Genomic DNA, 22,591 nt, shown 5'->3' with positions numbered 1-22,591 from the left:
AAAAGTGACTTGAGGTTGGGTCATTCAAAGTGACCTGGTGACCTGACCTTAAAAGTTAGGAGGTTCAAACTTGCACACCATATGTAAAATTGATGAGCGAATAGTCATGCCAAATTTCGCGGCGCTACGCGCCGCGGTTTTCCCGCTATCCGCGAAAAACCTCAGGGGGGGGCGGATATCCGCCCCCCCCCGTCGGTGCGCGGGTTAAGTGCAAAATGAAATATGTAGGGTTGCTATGTTTATCATTTCTTACCTTCACTCATCCACTTTACACTAAAAAAAAAACTTCTACAAAAATTTCCTATATTCAACACAAGAATTAAAAACATATTCAACAACGTCAAAAACAAACAAAAATTACATTAACATTGTTTGCCGCAGCGCGCAAGTCATGTCTCCCGGCCGAGATCACGCAAAAAACGATGAAAAGTTCAAATAATTGAACTTTTTATAGGTACGAGATTTCCGAGTTTGCGTGACATCGTCATGCGTTTTACCGAGATTTCCTTAAAATCGGCACGGAATTTGCAAGTTGTCGTGTTTTGCGTGACATCGTTCCCAGTGTAGCTTGCCCAATGTTGAGCAATGATGCGAACTTTTTTTCGGGAACGATTTCACGCAAAAACCGATGTCTCGGATAAAACGCACGGAAAAAAACGCGTAGTGGAGCCCGGCCTTAAAGGCCGGGCTCCACTACGCGTTTTTTTACGCGCGTTTTATCCGAGACATCGGTTTTTGCGTGAAATCGGTTTTGCAATTTGTCGGTTTTTGCGTGATATCGTTTTTTGCTTGTCATCCTGAAGCACGTGACATTATTGTTGTCATTAAACCCAGGCTCCACTACGTGGAAAATCACACTTTGTTTATTTTGAGCCTATAAAGAAGGTGTTTTGCAAGTAGGTACATTTAATAAAAAGTAAGCCAAACTTTTATAAAATTTGTCTGAAGGGTTGAGTGGGTGGCTTTGAGCCCGGGTGCCCACTAAGCAGAGGTTGTTGCATAGCAGAATGGACCCACCGGCACCAATCAATCTTCACCCGCACCCAGTTCATGTTCAGCAAGCAAGTGGATGGCAGCACGGCACAAGGCTGGGCTTTCTCACGCCGGAGCCTCTGTGCTCGGCGTGTACATTCCTCAGGTATTGACGAAGTGTCATTTCTAATCTTCCTCTGGTAAATGATAGTAATTCGTATTCGTTTCGGTCTACACTGAGGTAAAAAATTGTTAAAAATTGTTATAACAATTTTTACCTCAGTGTAGCCCGAAACGAATACGAATTACTGTGTACATTCCTTTTGATGTACCTGTTTATTTTTTGAAGGGCACAAATGACAAAATTGAGCGGAATTTGATGCTGAAGTGTCTTGCACATGTTGCTAGCCTTGCACCCATGATAAACTTGCTTGAATACATAACTTGTTTCATAGCTAGCCACTGGTGGCTGAAGAGGGAAAGGGATTTTTTTTTTATTTTTAACATTCCGCCTACCTATGGCAATGCACCAGACTGGAAAACATCCATACACTAGCTGGACGCCCGTGATACCCTCATACGCCGAAACTCAACACAAGCAATTTTGAGCTGAAATTTCTGCATTGCAGCTAGTTCATTTAATTTCGAACCAACCTATCACCACTGCCCCAATTTCTATTTGAATTAAAACCATTTGCCCCTGCATTGACACTGCTTTAAGCGCAAAATGAAATATGTAGGGTTGCTATGTTTATTATTTCTTACCTTCACTCATCCTCTTTACACTAAAAACACTTCTACAAAAATTTCCTAGCTTCAACACAATAATTGAAAACATATTTAACAACGTCAAAAACAACACAAAATTACATTCACACTGTTTGCCGCAGCGCGCAAGTCATGTCTCCCGGCCGAGATCACGCAAAAAACGATGAAAAGTTCAAATAATTGAACTTTTTATAGGTACGAGATTTCCGAGTTTGCGTGACATCGTCATGCGTTTTACCGAGATTTCCTTAAAATCGGTACGGAATTTGCAAGTTGTCGTGTTTTGCGTGACATCGTTCCCAGTGTAGCCTGCCCAATGTTGAGCAATGATGCGAACTTTTTTCGGGAACGATTTCACGCAAAAACCGATGTCTCGGATAAAACGCACGGAAAAAACGCGTAGTGGAGCCCGGCCTTAAGACCACAGAAGAGCTTACAGAGATTTATGGATTTTGTTGGCGATGCGGAAACATCATCTGTTTGGGACTTGGCAGTTCTGCCCAATTTTTCAATAAATATCAAATTTTATAAAAACAGCTTCGATGCTTATTCTTCACATATAACCCACACTGACCGCAGCTTTTAGGTACTGCTTGTGGCTTTATGACCCACAAGACTATATAGGGGGACCGGGGGAGGGGCGGCGTGAAAACGCCGAGGCCAACGCTTCGAATTGTTGCGATTGGACCACCATCACAACTCTGGTTAAACATTTCATTTAACAATTTCGACGCGTCGCTTTATTTAAAAACAAACATGAAAATATCGTGATGCTCATTTCTTCATCATATTGTTTTTTTTTAAACTTTCCTATTGGTTGTGACCCTGGTAAAGCAAGACGTCTAATTGCAGTAACTTTACCTACGGCCGGACTAAAACTTAAGCGATTGCTTACACGTTAGGCGGCACGGGCGGACATCGATAGCAGCGCCTCTATCGGTCACTAGGGAAAGCTGGGATGTAGGCGACGAAATACCGGCTGAGTTGTCACACGTTAAATAGATTCCTAAAGACATCCGTCTTGTAAAAAAGTTGATATTTTTTTATTGAACAGAATTTATTGAAAGATTACTGTATTCACTTCAAGCCTTCCTTATTGTTCTTGACGATGATGCCGGAACTATTTCTAATTACTGTTTCTAGCTTAGTAAAAGAACATATTGTGCAAACAATTAAAAAAGCATAAATGGAAGATTTTAAATGCAATTTTCGCTAACAATTGATGGCAAATTATCTACACATGAAGGAAAAGGTGCATGCTAACTGATAATTTAAAGTTCTTGGGGCCAGTTGTTTTCTTCTTTTCTTACGTCGCCCCAATGGCCGCGAATACACTTGTGATAACGCCTATCGAGTGGGTTGTGACGAACGAGTATGCTACCAGTTTTCCTACTGCCGGGGAAGGCAAATGTTTTTTTTTAACTCTTTGGGACTTTGGTGACAAGAATTGTTTCGGTAACCTATTGACTGTCTTAGGCTATGGTACATAATTTCCTTGTAGGCAGTTGTGACATTCGAAGTGCGGCGAGCCGATTCGATCCATCTTACAGCGATCAAACTGAAAGCAGACGGGTCGCATGATCGTCTTCCTCCAAACGGGCAGGATTACCAAAGAACACATCTCATCAAACCAGCTAGATCACTTATGTTGCTCTATTTTACATACATCCACTCTTGTCAACTGGCCTTCGCATATATACGATCTTCGCCAACAACAAAACTCAAAGGTATATGAGCTGCCACGGTATAAAGCCAGTCATGGGATGCAACCGATGGATGGGAAGCTACTGAGCTGATTCTGCACAGAGCATACGAAACAAACTGATTACGGCGTCAGAACAGAGCGGCAGATCATCAGTGGCGTTTGGACATGATTATTTGTAGACATCATCACACATCGAACTCATCGCGACGCGCGCTTCAGAAAGTCGAGTCGGCGAACGACGTTACAAAATAGTACAGAAGGCAGCATCACCATCCAGGATATGTCAAAGCACATTGCGTCGGCGGCAGAGAGCGGAGCCGCCCATTGAGTTACCCTGCGGCGGACGCTCCCTGCAGGGTGTCGAACGGCGAACCCTGCCGGCAGGCCGCCGAGCACCGGCCGCGCGGCGCATAGCGGCCGGGACGCACGCGGTTTGCGGCTTCAAGATAGTACATACACAGTAAACGAGCACTGACCAACACGCCGTGATGTGAAACTGGGCGGCAAGAGTTGTCACCACGTGGAGCTGGCAACAAAGTGACAAAAACGCGGACATTTGCCATCCGTCGGTTACGTACGCACATTTGATACCGGTGTGGTGCAGCCTGAGGTCTCTCTCGTATAAAGCAATCACTTTTCTCCGTTTTGCGACATTACAATTCAGCTAATTTCTCGATCGCCTTTGTCACTTTGTACCTGTGCTGCGCAATTTTTCAGAAATCGACAGCTGATCAGCGCGTCCCCGCCGGCGACATCCCCGGGTCACACTCACTCGGCAACACACCACCACAGACCCACACTCGCCAACAGCAGGCGCAGCTCGAGAGAAGGGCTTACAAAACGCTATAAAAACCGGCCAGCACGCTACCGTAACAGAACTACAAAAGAGCAAAAGATCGACGCGCGTACGACGCCGAACACACGCCTCTACCGGGCTCTGAGGAAAGGTATGCGGCACCCGACACTTGCCCGTGAACACTGCCCAGGCCTCTGAGGCTGGTCACCCAGCGGGGCCGCCTGGCCACGGCGCTGGACCCACCCGCTGACCGGCAGTTAAATCCCCGTCCCTACCTAACGAAGCGGCCGGCCGACCGACCGCCTCTCTGGCTACATCGTAACAACAAGGCAGTGCGTGCACGACATGGACTATACGGGCGCCGACACTGAGTATTTGGCAGTTGTGACGGTGGATGGAGGTGCTGCGCCGCTCAAGGGGAACATAACCGAAATTTACCGGTACTCTGCTCTGACCGCAGCCAACTTCCTACAGTTACCTGACATGCGGGACAAATTTGGACAATGTTCGGTGCATGATGCGGTAAAAGTTCCATTTATCGATACGAAATGCATCCAAGAGATATCTCGCCTCTAACACAGGCGCTATCAACACGAAGTGAGGTCGTCGGAGAGGCGCACTGCGGTACCTCTGGCGGCCGGGTACCGAACTACAGTTTCGGCTGTCAGCCACCAGGCGGCGCGCCGCTCCCAGAGGCGCCCCAGGAACTGATATTCTGGAAGTCGCGTCGCGCCACCTCGGACCGCACACAATTGGCAGTGGGATGCATACTGGGCGCCAGCTGCGCCCGTCTCCGGTGGCCCGGCGCTCGCCGTCGAGCAGCCGGGCCCCCGTTACCCTGTAGTTGGAATCGCGTTATTGCTAGGCGCCGGCGGCGGCTCGGCTCGGCCTCACGTGAGATCTAACCGCTCCTCCTCCTCCTCTTCCTCCCGCTCCTCCTCCTGCTCGCGGCGCTGGTCGCGGTCGGCCGGCGCCCCGTCGCCGTCCAGGCTGCGCGCCGAGAGCCGCTTGCTCTGGAGCTCCGAGATGACGCCCTTCATGAGCTCCTCGTGCGTCTCGCGGCCGCCGATGGTCGGTTCTGAGCCGGACGGTGGCCGAGGCCGGGCCTCCTGACCGCGCCCGTACTGCGGTGGCGTGCTCCGTCCGTACGGGTCGCCGGAGCCGGGGTACGCGGGCGGTGGCGGCCGGGTGTAGCCGCTCTCCGCCGGCGCGACCCGGATGTAGCCACCCTCCGCCGGCGTGGCCCGTCCCTCCCGGGTGTAGCCACCCTCCGCCGGCGTGGCCCGTCCCTCGCGGGCGTAACCGCTCTCGGCCGGCGTGGCCCGGCCGTCTCGACCACCGCCGACATCCACGTCCGACTTTGGCCGCATGTAGCTGGGGGCGGCGGGCGGGCCGGGGAAGGGCTGGCTGGGCGCGCCGGCCGGTCCCGCTCCCGAGCCGGGTCCGGGCCGCGGTCCCGCGCTGGAGCCCAGGTCGGGCTCCTCGCTGCGGGAGGGGTGCCGGGAGCGGACCCGGCCCGGAGGTCGCGGAGGGAGCGCCGGCCGCTGACCGGGCGGCGGCGGCGCCGGCGGCCGGCCGGCCGGCGGGCGCGTGTCAGCAGGTTGATTCGGGGAGGAATCGCGACTCTCTGAGCCACTGTCGGTGGCGGTAGTAGCTGGGTCGGAGCGGTCCGCCGGCTCCTGCGCCGCGTCCCGCCGCGCCGACGAAGGGGGGCGTGGTGAGAGACGAGAGCGACGAGCTGGTCCTGCTGTCGCTGCCGCTGCTTCCCGAACTGTCTGGAAAACGGCCCAGTAAAAGAATCAAGAAGCACCTTTGGGGGCGCTCTCTGTGCTTTGCGGTGAGGAGAGCGCCTCCCAGGCGTGGAAGCGGTGATACGTGATACAGCGCACGGTACGGACATCTCCCTGCTACATATATTGCAGGAAAGGACACGGTGAGTGCATCAGACAATGCCAGTAATGCAGCGACTATCCAAATGCAGGCGGTGACTGTGCAATAGTGAGCGTGCAGATACTGGCAAAGAGCGACGATTCTATCGAACTGGTTTTCCTCTGAATGAGAAACGGTACGTTCAAAACGAGAAAGGCATACACATGAGAAAAGCAGCACATTTAAACCCATAATAATTGTTGTTTCTCAATGAAGTCATAAAAATCGCACTCCGTAACCTCAAACGTGACTAGCTTAGGTAAAGAATCCCACTTGTGTTTTTATGAAGCAATGATGCAAGAAAATTGGTGCTGAAAATATCAGAAGAAATAACATTGCAGCAATGAGCAAAGCAAGGGAAGCACGACAATGAAACAGTTCGGCGGTGCGCTTTGGCAGCTGGTAACAATCAAAGCGGGATGTTGTCTTCCTGATATCGATCGATATGCTTTTATAACGATTTATGTTCGTTTCTCTGACCCTGACAATCACTCACACCTACTCCACTGTTCGGGCTGCCCGGGGCCACCTCGCTGCGGCCAGCGTCGCAAACATTACCTGACTTTGATGGCCAGATGGTGAGCAGGTACTTGAGCACCGAGATGGGCTTGTGGAAGTCGATGTCGGTGCGGCCGATCTCCGAGTGCAGCATCAGCACCGGGCCGAAGCAGATGGCGACGTTCTGCGGCGTCATCTTGTTACACTCGGACTGAGAGGCCACCAGCCGCAGGTGGTCCATCAGAAACAGCAGCGTGCACTGAAACAAAACGACGGCTTACACTCACTACTGTGAAACTAATGAACATGACGGGTCTTCGATGAAGAGTGAACTGAAACCTGATGCTGTTCCTTATTCAGATTCCATCAGATGCACGCCCAGTGTATAGTTCTGTCGGCTCGTTTCAGCCACTAAAAGACATACGTATATCTGTAAATTAGCTGCAGGATCTATGCAATTCAAGCTGCCGCGCTGTGGTGTTTTCACTATTCGCTTCTAGATGGCGTTGGCGACAAACGCCTGACATGTTATACTGTGCCGCAGCGCACGAAGAGCGCTGCGCGGTCCGTGCACTGTGAACTTGGCAATGCTTGTCATAAGGACTATGCAAGCTGGAAATTCCACCTAAATAATTTTGAACCATCCTTTTCTGCACATTGTGCGTCTCACCCTGTTGATTTTTGGCAGACAGTCGAGTATGGAGAACATGAGTTTGGCGTTGCCCTCGGGGTCGTCGGGCAGACAGACGGAGAGGGCGTCACAAAGCATCTGATACAGACATTTGGTGAACAGTGGCTCGGGTAGCTCGCGGAGGTAGTCCTTCAGAACACCTGCAGAAAGACAGAAAAAATTCAGCCGTGATCTAAACTACGAACACAACCGACAGTGGAAACGAATAAAAGCACAAATGCATTTTTGTCTATGCTGAAATGCCATAGAATTTGTTTCCGTTCGACTAGCCGTGAGGCATGAGTCAAAGACTTGACGCGCTCGTAGATAATATTAGCTATTTTCACGTACCGGTGATGACGTTGATGTCTGGCACGTTGTCGGGCGACAGGTCGACGGAGCGCGGGCTCTTTTCGAACGCCTCTCGGAGCAGCAGTTTTTTGGTGGCCGAGCCGCAGAGCCGGTACAGGCCGATAATGTCCAGACCGCGCCGCTCCACCTCGTCCACACAGCGTTTGACGATCAGCGGTACGCTGAGACCCGAGTTCTCCCGCGCCACCACCGTCTCCAGGTCGACGCCGAACAACGCCGAGCGGCGCGGGTTGGGCGCCCGCTCGAAGCACCGCTTGGGCTCGGTGTAGCGCAGTTTGACGTACAGTGTGCCGTGCGGCTCCACCTTGAGCGCCAGCTGGTAGACGCTGCTCTCTCGCAGCAGCGTGGCCACGCACACTGAGCCCTTGTAGCAGAGCTTGTGCCGGAACTGCGGGTCCCACGAGTAGATGAGGAAGTCCAGCTCGCGCGTGTTGATGAGGTCCAGCTCGAACGTCTCGTCCCAGTCGAACACCAGGTCGCCGGTGCGGATCACCGTGCGCGCCTTGTGCACGTGGTCACACTCGAGCACGCAGTAGAGGTCGCGCAGGTGCTGCATCCTGCCGGCCGGCTTCAGACCGCGCCCGGAGAGCAGGTGCACCCAGAGCATCCCCGAGGGCCCCTCCTCGGCACTGCTCGACATGGACGGTCGCTCCGACTTGTACCGCAGGAACTCTGCGCGGGCAGGGGGTGGTATATCGTCAGTCAGCGACCGATCAGAGGTGGTAGTCAAAACTATTGCACATATTTCGTATGGATCTCTATATGAATGTTTTGCGACTGCTCAGAAAAGTTATTTAAGTTATTTTAAGTTGTTTTAGGCCTTCTCGCGCGCTGCCGATGTAGCCAGCTGAGCAGGCTGAGACACTCAGAGCACAAGCCTTCTTGACCTTTTATAAAATAAGGACAGTATCAGGCCCTTTCCCTCCTCCCTCCTCCTCTCGGCCTCTCCCTCCCACTCTTCTCCTACTCCCCCCTCTTTAACCAGTCCCCACCTGCCGGGTTGATGTTGAGCACGGAGAACCGAGACGCCTGGCCCGGCTGCGGGGTCGGCGTGATGCTGCGCTCCTCCAGCAGTGACCGCAGCCGCTGTGAGAGCGGCGGTCCGGCGGCGTCCGCCGGTGCCCCGGCGGCCACCGGCGGCCGGCGGGGCTGCACCATACCCGGCGCCTGGGCCCGCAGCGTGCTCAGCTGGGGGCGGTACGAGTAGTACGGCGACTCCTGCAGGGAGGTGAGGGGAGTGTTAGTGTGACCACTCTTGCGGGGAGGCGCGGAGACAGAGTTGTCACTGGGAGATGCTGCTCATTTATACTCGTATCTTCGTGCTCATTTTCACTTCCGTGCTGAGACGCATCCCCGACTTATTAATCGATGGTTGGCTGCAAGATGAGCGCATGAGATCGACAATAAATAGTGGCCAGACGACTGAGAGCTTCTCTCAATGAACATAAATGCACACTCGGAGACCTCGTAAATGACTATTCGTTTAGCTCTGTATGTAGAAGTGGGAAGTCGACTTTTCGTTTCCCGGCCCGCAGCTCCGCTAATACGTCCAACTGCATTAGCGACAATTGAATTGCTCTATAAGGGCCCCAATGGTGTCGACTAACAGCGCTTTTATCATCATTGAATAACGTTTGCCGACAGATTTAGAGCGTTTGTCATTGTTGACGCCAACCGCGACAATGTTGGAATGGTGGCGCCGACTGCGGTGATTGAGGAGCTGTTGGAAGGCAGTCAACCGAACAAACTCCGTAATGTAGGTGATTCGTCCTCTTTGACGAGGTTTCCTTTTTGCTGACAAGGCCAAATGTATCAAAACTGTATTTCTAATGTAGTTTCTAGCACTCTGAATATATCGTTAACCGCAACACAGATTCAACGCTGTTGGAAGTCCTCTTGATTTTAGTGAGGTCAGCATCAGACAGATCTGACCAAGTCTGAGAGATAAACTGTTAGATGGCAGCTCGGCGGAAGACTCCCCACTCACCTCCACTCCCCCGTGCAGGTTCTCTGCGCTGAAGGTGAACCGAACCCCGCGGTGGCTGGGCGGCAGGCCGGCCGCGTCCCGCTGCGACCGGATCCGCTCGTAGATGGCACTGGTGGAGGGCGCTCGTGAGAGCCACTGGCTGGCGTCAGCCGGACCCCCGCCGTACGCGGCTCCCGCCTGACGCATGCTGGGCGGCCCGGCTGTGGACAGGGGCGTACATTATTAAAAATCTCCCGCAGGTTTACCCAAGGAACCCGCTCTTCAGACGGGCGTCTTCCCGGGCGCAGGCGACTGAGACACTGCAACTTCTGGAAGTCGTTTAATTAATTCGGCCGGCATGATCTGTCCCTGGGGTGGGAGCAGCGCACGCCAGCTCGGAGCCTGGCCGGGCCGCCGCTCCAGCTGCTCCCGCCCTGGCGCCGCAGCTGCACCCGGCCCCGGAACTGAGCTCAACTCGGCCGGAGAGCGCCGGCCGGCCGCAGCCCGTTTGAATTATTCCTGACATCAATCTGACGGTGGCTATGTGTGGCTGCTGACATTCGAGAGCGCCAGGCGATATGTCGGACGTATGCGCCAGAGCACAGGCGATTGCTCATGAATTTTAATAACACAACGTCCGCAGTTTCCGAGTTTCTGAGTTACGAAACTGGAGCCAGTCGTCGAAACGTGTTTTGGGATTGAGGCTGTCACTAGTTAGCAAAAAAAAAAAGAGAGCAAAAGGTTAACGTTTGGGGTAGCTTTTGTCAAAAGTCAAACTGACGAGCTAATCTACATGGGATAAAATAATGAATGTACAGGAATTTACTTAATTGAAAATTGAAGCTACTGGGCTGCATCAATAGCTGCAAGAGTTGGTAAAAGTCAGCTGCACTTCTGACTCACAAAGCCCGTTTGCACGATAAATTCCCTTAGAGGTGACAAGAGCTCTCCCCCGCCATCCGCCTCACTGTCCGCCACACCCGTCCGACGGGACCCACCTCTCCTGGTGAGCAGCTCGGGCGCGCTGACGGCCCCGTCGCTCTCATCCTGGCTGTCGGCCGTGCCCGCCGAGCCGTAGCCGGAGACGTAGCGCGGCCGTCCGCGGAGCACGGCGCGCCCGTCCCGGGGCAGAGAGTTGCTGCGCGGCCCTCCGGCAGCGGCCAGCTGCTGCGGCCGCGTGCGGTGCGCCAGCGGCGGCCGGCCCGGCGCCACCGCCTCCGAGTCCGAGGCGTAGTCGAGCGAGGCCGTCCGGCGGCGCATGGCGCTCAGCCGCTTCATGGTGTCCGTGTAGCGCAGCGGGTACTGCAGCGAGGAGGTCTTGAAGTTGGGCCGCATGGCCGGCGGCACGGAGAGCTCGGCCGGCTCAGTGTCGGTCAGGGGCAGCCGCTGGTCGCTGTAGGTGCGCGTCACCCCCCGGCCTCGCTCGGCGCCTCGCCCCCGGCCCCGGTAGTGTCCCCCGCCGCGCGGCAAGCTGCCGTAGCCGCCGCGACGCGCCGCCGCCGCGTACAGAGACTCCACGTTACCGGCCAGAGAGTCGAGCGGGCCGCCGTGCACGCGCTCCGCCAGCGACTCGAGCGTCTTCGGGTGCGGGCCGCCGCGCTCGTAGGGCGCGAAAAGGGGCGCCGAGCCGCGCGGCTGGTCGGTGACCACCGGCGGCGGCGGCTGGTACGAGGTCACGGAGCTGGCGTCGCTGTGCCACGAGTCGCTGGGCGGCAGGCTGCGGCTGGCGGCGCCGGCAAACTGGGAGCGCCGCGCGCGGCTGTACGGGTCCGGGTAGGCGGCCGCCGCCGACGGGTCCCGGTGCACCATCGAGCGCGTGTAGCCGTACGGCGAGTCGTCGGCGCTGCGCTGCCGGCGCGGCGGCAGCGGCGGCGGCGCCGTCGAGGGCGGCGGCGGCGCGCGCTCCGGCTCCTCCTCCTCGAGTTCCTTCTTGATGACGACCACGGGCGGCGGCTTAGGCTCAATGCGGGCCATCGGCGGGCTCTCGGCGCCCTGGTGGAACCGGCGCTGCCGCGTGGTGAGCACCAGTCGCCGCGGGATCGACATGATGATGACCACGTCGTCGAGCCCCATGCGCGTCACGTCCACCAAGTTGACGGCGAGCACCTCATCGCCGACGCGCAGGCAGCCCGAGTTGTAGACGGCCGACTCGAGCGCGATCCGGGAGACGAACACGCCGTCGGAGCGGTCGGCGCCGTTCCCCTCGCGGATGTAGAGCCCGAGCGTCTGGCCGGGACGCTTCACAATTTCCACAAACTGGATCGTGTGCCGGCCGTCCTGGGGGAGCAAACAGAACGGTTTATGCGTGGCTCAAATGATATATTGATTATGACTAAGGTGTATGTCGCTTACATTCAGTGCACATTTATTATCGTGCTTCATTAGATCAAAGTGTCAATAGTTGGCGGCTAAGTGCATCGTAAAACTGGTTGCCGGGGCACAGAAAAAAAAAACTTTTTATAATCGATAAGCCTAACTAATAGACGGAACAGAATGGGATTTCGACGGCTCACCTGCAGGGAGAGGAAGCGCTTGGCGCTCTCGAAGGCCTTCTTGGAGAGCCGGTTGGGGTCGAGGATGCGCACGAGCATCTCGCCGCGCTTCTCGACGGCCTGCAGCGCCGCCGCCGTCGACGCGTCCATGTCGTTCTCGATGGTCTCGATCTGGCGGAAGATCTCGGTCGAGATCCCGCTAACCTGGTGAAGAAGGGGATGGATCTGTCAGTCGGGCTGGGATTTGGGAAGCGGGATGTTGTCAGAAATATAAAACAGTGGTCTGGATTAGCTTGCAATAGTTGAACTAGTTGAACTCTGAACTTTGGTAGCTGAATTACAATGATTGTTGAGTTTACGACGGCGAATTGCAAGCACTACGACAGCTTCTCATGCGACCATATTGTATACTATTGCATAGATTGCATTTCTGCATGCTTTCCCGCACACAACATGTCTGTGAGCTTCTCAGAATAATATCTTCTATGGTTGTTTTCAGCTGGCTGGTTTGACAGTGTCCCAGGCCATGACATCGTGGCCTTATTCGATACAGCTGACATTCTCTGCAGAGTTTTTCATTGCAACCCGTCTACATAGACGTGGCAAAGTTTCTGTCCAATTCACCTGCTCAGTGATCTGACGGAAGCTCTCATATCGCGGCCCAAATCTGCATCCCAAACAGCTGCTCCTGCCTTTGTGGCATCCGCATATTCCGGGAGATTTATCTTCCGAATATTACATGCATAGTGCATACTCGTACCTACGTACAATGTCTCTCCATGCTGCATCAGCACTCAGCAGTCATCTATTCTTCACGATCAAACACAGTACGCAAATATTGAACATCCGATGTTAACGTGTCATACAACCTATGAATTATTTTACTTGACATGTTTTTCTGCAGATGTACACCCGACGGTTTGTGATAGCCGATAGTCGATAAAGTATAAATCATGAATAATATATGATAAAAACACGACACCGAAAAAATGTGCACACACGAAAACAACCGTAACCTCAGGAGCATCGGCCATTCCTTATCAACCCATGAAAGCTTTGAACTTTGAAGCAATCGTTACGAAGTGCTAGAAATGCTAGTATTTAATTTTTAGAGGAGAGGTCACTATACGTGACCTGGTGACTACATGGAAATATCTTTTAACATGTGCGAAAAATGCCTCCCATTTAGTTGTTTTCTCACCACATAAACATGACGCGCGAGCTGGATGTATTCATCATCGTCAAACGGGAGCGCCCCGTTAATTACTGAACTAAACCGACAGTCCCATTCTCCGCACTGCACGGTGACCTGGCGAGCAGTAAGCTCGAGTCCCAGAGATCCCCCGGGAAAAAGATTGCGCCATATTTCAGGCACCCGGAAGGGTAGCTATTCTGACGCCCTGCCAGACCTGTGCAAATTGTACGTAGATCGTAGGAAATTTACCGGCTAGTTGGGGCCGGGATACGAATGAAATGACAGAAGCGTCAGAGGTACGGCGTTACAGATCTTGGGAAAATGCTCTTATATCGCCTTGCTACTTTTGGCTAGAAATTTAAATTAGCATTTTTTATCAAAGGTTTGTAGGTATGTATTGAATTGCATATATATATATATATATATATATATATATATATATATATATATATATATGTAGTTTACCTTAAATGTATTGTATTGTATTGAAGGAATGTAGGCATGTATTGCCTCCAAACGGCGTCCTACTCACGCCGCTTCCTTTTGTTTGCTTATTCGGTTTGTTTTAGCTTACTCAACCAAAGGGAAAGACGTGCATGTCAATAGCTTGAAATTTGAATCATAGAACACTCACAAATATTTGTGGTCTTTATGGATACTTATTACTTATGTAATGGTCTATGATTGCTTTTATACCTCTTACACTGACCTAAGATATCATGCAATTTTATTAGCATTTCAACTTACTTTCCAAACGTTAAGATCGAATGACAGCCTTCATAGTTATACTAAACTATCAAAAGCGCATTTCGTAATTTATATTGTGAAGTGCTAAAAGTCAAGCTCGGTGTCTGGATTTCATTCGTTAACCATTTATCACAGTTTTATGCACCTCATGCAAGTACAGGCAAATTAATGACTTGGCCGGTTGTAGAAGGATGATGAATGGCTTTCGACTGGTTTGTCGGTAGACCCTCGGAGTATACTTTATCGGTTTTATAGCATCGCACTTGCATTGTGTAGTCTGATTCTGCTCGACTATTTTATGCAATTGTGTACCGTTTGTGTCTATGTACAATTTGTTAGAGTTAAAATAAGTTTTGGGAACTATACCTATTCATGTGATTAGTTAGCTTGGTTAACCCTCCCATGTGTGCGGCGTTTGCCAGCTTCTAATGTGTAGGGGGGGTCGGTTGGGCCCCCGCCTTGCCGTTTGGCCCCTGATTGAGCTAGAGCTTCGCAGAAAAAAAAACGAGCGTGTTGCCCGTGCCGAGAGGAAGCCGATGATACCCAATTTTAAGATCCTAGGTCATTAGTTGACCTTCCAGGTCAGGTCAATGACCCAAAGTCGGGAAAATCGGGACCTGTTAGAAAGTCGTAAAGTGTGGCTGCTAAGAGGTTTTTCGTGGTGCTGATCACGAATATCGTGTTAGTTTTGATCACAAATGATGTCTTTAAGCATTTAGACCAGGTTGGGTCAGGTCAGGTCAGGTCAACCAGTAGGGGTCGTGACGGGTATTCGTAGTACGTGTCAACCTCCTCTGACAGCTTCGTAACATGTTACGAAGGCCCCAAAACTACTTTGTTAATGTTCAAATAGTTTCTAAACTCGAATTCAGCTAAAAAAGACTAGCCTCGAAACATGTAAAGCTTTAAAAAGTGAACCGAGGTCACCAAAGGTCAATGACCTGACCTGACCTTCAAGTGACATTGACATCCATCCAAATGCTTGGGAGCAACATCAAATCACATATTTGAACGTTTGAAACCACGAGAAGCTTGCAAACGCGCGGCTAATGCGAGCCGACACACGCCGAATCGCGATTCCGGCCAAACATGGCCTCGAGAAATAGGTCACAGGTGTAACTTGGGTCAGGGTCATGAAATTGTCAGTGTAGGTGTAAAATTGATCAACTCGAGGGTACTGAAAGTTTCGTCGTGATCGGCCGCTTTTTGCGCAAGTTATTCGCGAAAAACCATGAGGGGTCCATCCGACCCCCCCCCCCCAACACATAAGAGGGCTAAACCTCGTCAGACCTATTCCCTTTTCGTGCTATGAACACTGATTCTTTGGAGTTTGGAAGTTGCACCAGACAGCATTTGCCAACCTAACCACTTCCACTGAACTGTTCGACAGCGTGGGACCCACCTTCCTGAAATCCTTTTGGACGACCATCTGCGGCATTCCGCTGGGGCCGGGCTGCGGTCCGGCCTGCTGCTGCTGCTGCTGCTGCTGCTGCTCCTGCTCCTGCTGGTGGTTGTGCCGCGGAGATCGTCCCATGTCCACGGGCTGATCATTGCCATCCTGCGGAGAAGCCGAGTCTGGGTCATGTTCCACATAAAGTGCGATTAGATCAATCGTGGCTCGCACTTTGAGACGAGTCGTGCTTTGAACCGCGGCGTTAACCCTCGCCCGCACATGCCATTTTCCCATCCTAGAACGCACATGGGGGGGGGGGGGGGGTTGCCACCCCCCCGCGCCATTTCGTTCCTGTTGGAGATAGAGCTTAGCAGTAAAGACCAAAAAGATTCTTTGGGAAGAGACAAATCCAATGATACCCAGTTTTACCTTCTCAGGTCAGTCATTGACCTTCCAGGTCAGGTCAAACTAAAAAATGTTGCTGTTTTGGGTCACCGTTGGATATCAAGTGCGCTGCTTATCAAATACCGATGACGATGCTGTTTTCTGGTGCCAAGCCAGCTAGAACCTCTTTGTCACACTATCCGACCAGAATTTTGCTGCTGAGGTCATTTCAGTTCAAGTTAGGTCAAGGTCAATTATATGTGTTTGTATGTCTGTGTGTGTCTGTGTGTATACTGATGTGTGCACCGATTGTTTTTGGGTCCATATCACATGAAATCATGATCTGAGAAGCTTTTACCAAAAATGCAGCCAAAAAAACTTCACAAAAAGTAAATTCAGCTTGCCTAAAACGCAATTATCTTAGATGACCTAGGTTGACCTTGACCCTGACCTTTGACCCCTGTACATCGTCGAACAACATGTTCCATGATAGGTGGGAGGTAAGACTGGCAAAAAAGGCCGAAATCAGGGTGTCAAAAGCTCACAAGGCCCATGGCAAACGCAAGATGTTGAGAATTGGCCATTTGGGTCATGACATGACCTGAAAAACAAGGTCATATCTCCGAAACCAAAAATCACAGAAACTTGAAATTTTCAGTGGACATCAAGAAAGGATAGACGAGCAGCTATACGAAAAATCAGCCTTCTAGCTCTAAAACTGTTGAGTGCAGAGCAGAAAGACTGCCTGGGGGGGTGGCAACCCCCCCCCATGTGCGGGCGAGGGTTAAAACATGTGACCAGTAATGGTCCGGGGCGTTTTACCAGAAGCTGGTTGTAACTAGGTTGTTACCAGAGCTGGGCGCGTTCCTCGATTTTCGGTAGTGCGTTAGCGTTCCTGCGTTCCTCCGGCCGTGGTAAGTGCGTTCCTGGAATAGCGTTCCTCAATTTTTTTTTTCGTTCGGTGCGTTAGCGTTCCTGCGTTCCTGCGTTCCTCCCTCAAAAATACCGCCGAACCACGCGGCGCGGGCCCAACCAAACACGGGGCGAATCGAACGCTTCAAAATTTCGGGTGGTGCGTTCCTCTTACTTGCGTTCCTTTGAAAAACTTTGCGTTCCTGCGTTCCTGCTTTCCTAAAAAGGGCGGTGCGTACGTACGGAAGAACGCAGGAACGCACTAAAGGAACGCACTTGCCCAGCTCTGGTTGTTACCCACTAAAGACATTTTTGGAAAAAAAACTCATGGAGTCATGGAGTCTCATACGCATAAACTAGCTGATTTCGGAAACAGACAACAAGCGAAAGCAATTTATCATTGTATTATCCCCCTTTACAGCTATTTATCCCAGCATTCTGTCTGTTTCTCTGAGTGCACAGGCCACCCTGCCACTGTGTGTCTGTGTGCCTGTCTGTCGGGTCGGCCACATTGTCTGCGCTCCACGTCACACCGCAGCCGCATTGTCTACGCTCCGCGGCCTCCGCCGGCCGACAAATAGCCAGCATCAGTCGGCGGCCCGGCCCACCAGCCATTGATCACATCGACTGGCCGGCCGGAGCGAGCAGCTCGCGCGGCGCGGTCCGGCCGACACCGGCCCGCCAGCCCGCGCGGCGCCCGGCGTGCGTGAGCGTCAGCGTGTGAGTGTAGTGGGGCGGTGGCAGAGCGGGCAGAGAGCGGGAGCGCCGCACCGCCGAGCGCCGTCGGAGCGAGCGACCGACTCGATGACCGACGTCCTTACGCGAGGTGGTGGAGTGGTGTGAGGTCGAGGGCCGGCTCCTGAGTCATGGGGATAGTAAGGACTGGCCATTGAGTCAGCGAGGGGTCGAGGGACGTCCCCCGAGTCAGGAGGACGTAAGGAGTCAGGAGGACGTCCCCTGAGTCAGAAGGACGTCCCTTGAGTCAGAAGAACGATCAGAGGCCGGGCCGATGACACGACACGGCCGTCCCGGTAGACAGCGGCCGTCGGACGATGCCCGCGCCCCGCGGGCATGTCGGGTCACCCGGCTGGTCATCGAGCGCCGCTGCTCGCCGCCGATGCGCCGCTGCTCGCCACCGGTGCGCCATCGATCGCCGCGGCGCGCCGCGTCCGCCGCGCGTCCCGTCGCTACGCACACTAATCCTGTGTTCGGGCGCCGGCAGAGAGGACCGGCCAACAACGCGTGATTAGCGGCTGGCGCCGGCGGTCATTTGCGCCGCCCCCGCCCGCAGGCTGCTGGTTCCCCTACCCGCCCCGTGCTCCTCTCCCGTCCCACACAGCTCGCGTGTTCCTCCGTCGGCCGCCGGCGAGTCTAACGGTGTCTGCCGCCGGTCAGACATTGGCGCCGCCGACACCGGGGCCGCCGTCACCGTCAGGACGTCATCATCGCCGCCGACGGGTGGCGCGACGGGGGGAGGGCTAATGATGCGCCTCGGACGGAAAGTGTGCCGAGAGACGGACAGAGCGGGGCTGGGGCATGCAGGTCGAACTCAGAAACACAGCAGCCACAAAAACTGGCCGGCAGGCGGGGTCAGAGCTGGCGTGGGTAGTTGGAATATAGCAGACTGCAGAGGTCGGGCAGCGGCGGCTAAAGAACTTATGGGACTGACGGAGGATGAAAGAGGAACTCTATGGACTGGAGGCGGAGGAGGGACGGGTGTCGGACGGACGCCCGTATGTTTTGAGACAGACGGACCACAGAGCACGGGTGAAAGACGTACGGAGGACGGACACTCTTCCGTCTGTTCTGAGACAGACGGAACACAGAGCACGGGTGAAAGACGTACGGAGGACAGACGCCCTTCCGTCTGTTTGGAGACAGACGGACCACAGAGGACGGGTGAAAGACGGACGGAGGACGGGCGGAGACGGACCAAAAGAAAACAGGAAAACAAGCTCCGTAGGAAGCTCTAGCAAGTGGACACTGCTTTAAACTCCGCACGTTGCCAGAATGATATGCGAACTAAAGACGGCTACTGATCACATGGCGTTTTTTTCCAAGCTTTCTTGGAAGCCAATCCCGAACCCACAGCACGAAACCAATGAGGCGTGGCTGCCACTTATGGCTGGGATGGAGTTCACTGTTGCAGAAATAAGCGACTGCATGGATGTGTGTAAATTAGATCTGGGGAAATTATGAATGCATTAAGAGGTGAAAAATGGATATTATCTCCTGACTGACGGAATGTATTGTCTTTATAGTTTTTCTTGCATTATCCACCGAATCACATGCTCCATATATTGGCTTTCTGTCGAGAAACGCGGCAATATCTCTGATCTCGGGGCCGCACATATATCAACATTATTGCTCAGCCTCCTTCCACATACAGACAGGCAATATAGGGTGGCTCCTCCCTATCCTATGGTGGCGAGAAACTGGTGAGTGCCTCGAGAGCGAGAGCTGACCCCTGACCCACTGGCGGATGATAGTTGAAAGGGATGTCCAGAAGTCAGAACCAAAGATCAAATTTCACAGTTTCGCGTGATCAGCAAAACTTAAATCAAGCGAAGAACTAAAACAGTCCTGCCTGAAAGGGTTCTCATGTCAAATCACTCACACACTATTATCCTCCGCCCACAACCCATGCACCCGTTCCAGTTCATCAGTCCCCACCTTCCTCCACCACCCCGTGCCCCAGATGCCCGCTCCCTCATCACCCCGCCGGCCGCGGCCGCCCACTTCCGGTGCCACTTCCGGTCAGTTCCGGCGGCGGCGGCCGGACGTCCGGCGACGGCATCTGCCCCCCCCTCCCGCGAGCCCCCGGTGACCTCAGAGCAGCCGGGTGGACGGGGCGGGGAAATGGGTGCAGGGGAGGGAGACTGATGGAGACATGAAGACGATGTGAATACCATGAGACAGGCCGGAGAGCGATGAAGATGGAACGGGTGGATCCTGACCAGTGCTCTGCCGATAGGCGACCCCATCGGCAATCAGATATCAGGCTGTCGAAGGGAAGGAATACCATCAACAATTTTTGGCAACGATATGACTGTCGTACATTTCATTTTTATAGCTAGTAAAACGCTAGGCCCGTATTAATAGCATCGTATGCACTGCGAACCCTTTACAAGCCCTGCGCAAAACAAGTTTTTGTCGACATTTGTAATTTTCTATGTTTTTTTTTTGGGGGGGGGAAGAGGTTGCAAGCGTTCCAGTTGAAGCGGCCCCTCTTCCAGCTCATGGCTAATGCTGCGTGGATCACGGTCGCGGCTCAGTGCCCTGCCCTCTGATGCTGCCCGGTACCCTGCTACAGCTGCACTGGTGGCCGCTGCCGGTTACTGGCCTCTGGCCTCTCAGTCATCTGGCGCTGACCTGCTCGACGCTGCAGCTCGGTGCCGGTTAGTGCCCCTCAGTCACCCGGCGCTCCACGGGTCCCTACTGCAGCTCGGTGCCGGTTAGTGCCCCTCAGTCATCCGGCGCTCCACGGGTCCCTGCTGCTGTTCGGTGCCAGTAAAGTGCCCCTCAGTCATCCGGTGCTCCACGGGTCCCTACTGCTGCTCGGTGCCGGTTAGTGCCCCTCAGTCATCCGGCTCTGACCGGACGCTGACCGGGCACGTGGTGCGACTGAGAATCGCCCCTCGCGCCGAGTTCGGACCCGGCCGGGGGGGGGGGGGGGGTCAGACGGCCGCGGGGGGGGGGGGGGGGTCGTAACGACGGCCGTCGGATGGCGGCGGAGATGGCGCCCGCCGCCGGTCACGTGACCGTCTCCATGACAACCGTCGACTGGCGGGGCCGTAACCGGGTCGGCCGGACGCCGGACGCTGGGCCGCCGCCTCTCTCGGGCCGGGCCACCCCGGGTGCCGACATAGAGCGTGCAGTTGACTCGGTGTTCTCAGAAGCGGGCCCAGAATACGGTTAGGGATCGCATTATGAGCTAAAGTGATCACGAAAACGGCATTACCCAGGAAACGAGCTTCCGTGCCTCGCTGCCACAGCGCTTGCCGTAGGTCGTGCTCACTCGTATTTCTCGCGTAAATGTCAGCAGTTCGGCGGAATGATAAGCGGGCGGAATTAACGGGGAGGTACGGTTTCGGTGATATATTCCGCAGCAATGGCGCTCACTTCCATTCGATCATGGGTGATGTCAGTCAGCCAGTCAGCGCCAAAAGGACTCTCAAAAACAGAACTCCCTGGTGACCTCGATACTTCACTGACGACCTGCACAGGCTAAAAGCAGCTGGATCCAATGGAACCCGAAGCGTTAAAATGTTAGTCGCATCATACGGATGGAGAAATCTTCGCTATGGATTACCATTGATCTCTGTAATTAAACAGCACATAACGTGTAGCAAGGGAATATGTTTAGCGCCGCCGCCGCTGCGCGGTGCCATCAATCACCGGCCGGTGTATGCGTCACCGTCTGCTCGCGCTGCCGGTGACACGGCCCGGCCGGAGGGTATCGCTCGCCATTAGAGCGGTCGATGTATTGAGCCGGTCAGTGTCGAACGGCCGCACCGTGCTGACGGCGTCACCTTCCCGGCGGACTGACCACACTTATCGGAGTCGACCGGTGGACACTGCCGACGGCAGGCTGCCGTACTAATCACCATACCAATCTTCACAGCTGAGCTTCACAACGAATCATCACTTCTTGTACCTCTGAACTGTATTCCCTGCAGTTTTGTAGTGTTTCAGCTTTTAGAGCTTTTAGCTAAGCGGATATCTGCAAGTACAAATGATGGATGACTTCAGTTCATGTTCGTGTTCTCAGTTCTGCACTGGTGCCGTTACAAGTTACCAATATACCTATCTCAAAAGAACTAATTCGTGCTTTGGTACACCACTTTCGATGTCTAAGGACTGCTATTGCGCACAATTTTGTGCGGCGCATAATCCGCATATGTTATGCCTCACAAAACCGTGTGTCATATTACATTCTTCGAACCAGAAACCGTGTGTGATTGTTTCGTGACTCTAGCCGATCGCGCTGGAGAGACATGAGACCACGTTTTGCCTTACGTCGCACGAGAGAAGTTGGAAAGAATGTCGGTCGCATGGTAGTAGTCTGATGCAATTATGTTAAGCTATACCATAGTAGCCTGTGACTATGCAATGTATAGTTTGACCTGCACAGGTTTACCGCGTTCGATCACATAACTACGTTGACGGCTGAATTGCAATGAAAGTTAATTCTGTGTTGGTTGTTCACTGGGTTTTGTTTCTGTTCATTTATTGTCTGTTCATTTTTGTGCGTAAACAAATGGGAATAAAATGATGAAATTCAAAGTACCTTTATATAGACCCGCATGTTCAACATACCAATAACACGCATAACTAAGGAGTAAGGACAAATCATACAGCACACGTCGTCCGAACCATACCTACTGGACGGCCCGTCGGTAGGCTGAACCGCACGGCTCACTGCGCTGGTAGGCTGCGCCGCACGGCTCACTGCGCTGTTAGGCTGTGCCGCACGGCTCACTGCGCTGGTAGGCTGTGCCGCACGGCTCACTGCGCTGGTAGGCTGTGCCGCACGGCTCACTGCGCTGTTAGGCTGTGCCGCACGGCTCACTGCGCTGGTAGGCTGCGCCATACGACTACTATGACGAGAGACTGCAGGGTCCGCTCGGGTTTGCTTCTAGTTTCAAGTTGCAGTTTCCTAATGCTTAGCCCGGCAAATGCTCATTAGTCGGAGTGTTTTAATGCTGCCATGAACTTTTCATTGTGCTGTTTTCTTTTCATTAGAAGATTCATGCATAATAATTATTCGCGCTGGTGAACTAAGCAACACA

At 53.4% G+C, this 22,591-nt stretch overlaps 1 protein-coding gene across 1 annotated transcript in view; it reads right to left on the bottom strand.

The window, feature by feature from the left end:
- Positions 1-5,131: 5,131 nt before the first annotated feature.
- Positions 5,132-22,591, bottom strand: part of LOC122391511 (rho GTPase-activating protein 100F-like) — a 28,641-nt gene continuing 11,181 nt past the window's right edge. Inside the window, exons 3-12 of the mRNA XM_043385517.1 lie at positions 15,513-15,668; positions 12,190-12,372; positions 10,889-11,953; positions 10,675-10,843; positions 9,698-9,897; positions 8,703-8,928; positions 7,690-8,382; positions 7,339-7,499; positions 6,729-6,927; positions 5,132-6,012 (exon numbers count right to left, since the gene is read on the bottom strand). Of these exons, the coding sequence (XP_043241452.1) occupies positions 5,132-6,012; positions 6,729-6,927; positions 7,339-7,499; positions 7,690-8,382; positions 8,703-8,928; positions 9,698-9,897; positions 10,675-10,843; positions 10,889-11,953; positions 12,190-12,372; positions 15,513-15,668 (3,933 nt within the window). The remainder of the gene's footprint in view (positions 6,013-6,728; positions 6,928-7,338; positions 7,500-7,689; positions 8,383-8,702; positions 8,929-9,697; positions 9,898-10,674; positions 10,844-10,888; positions 11,954-12,189; positions 12,373-15,512; positions 15,669-22,591) is intronic.

The sequence above is a fragment of the Amphibalanus amphitrite genome, unplaced genomic scaffold, assembly GCF_019059575.1.
Source record: "Amphibalanus amphitrite isolate SeventyFive unplaced genomic scaffold, NRLGWU_Aamphi_draft 000441F_arrow, whole genome shotgun sequence".
Classification (NCBI taxonomy): Eukaryota; Metazoa; Arthropoda; class Thecostraca; order Balanomorpha; family Balanidae; genus Amphibalanus; species Amphibalanus amphitrite.
Note: the sequence above shows the minus strand (reverse complement) of the source record. Positions and strands in the feature narration are given on the sequence as shown.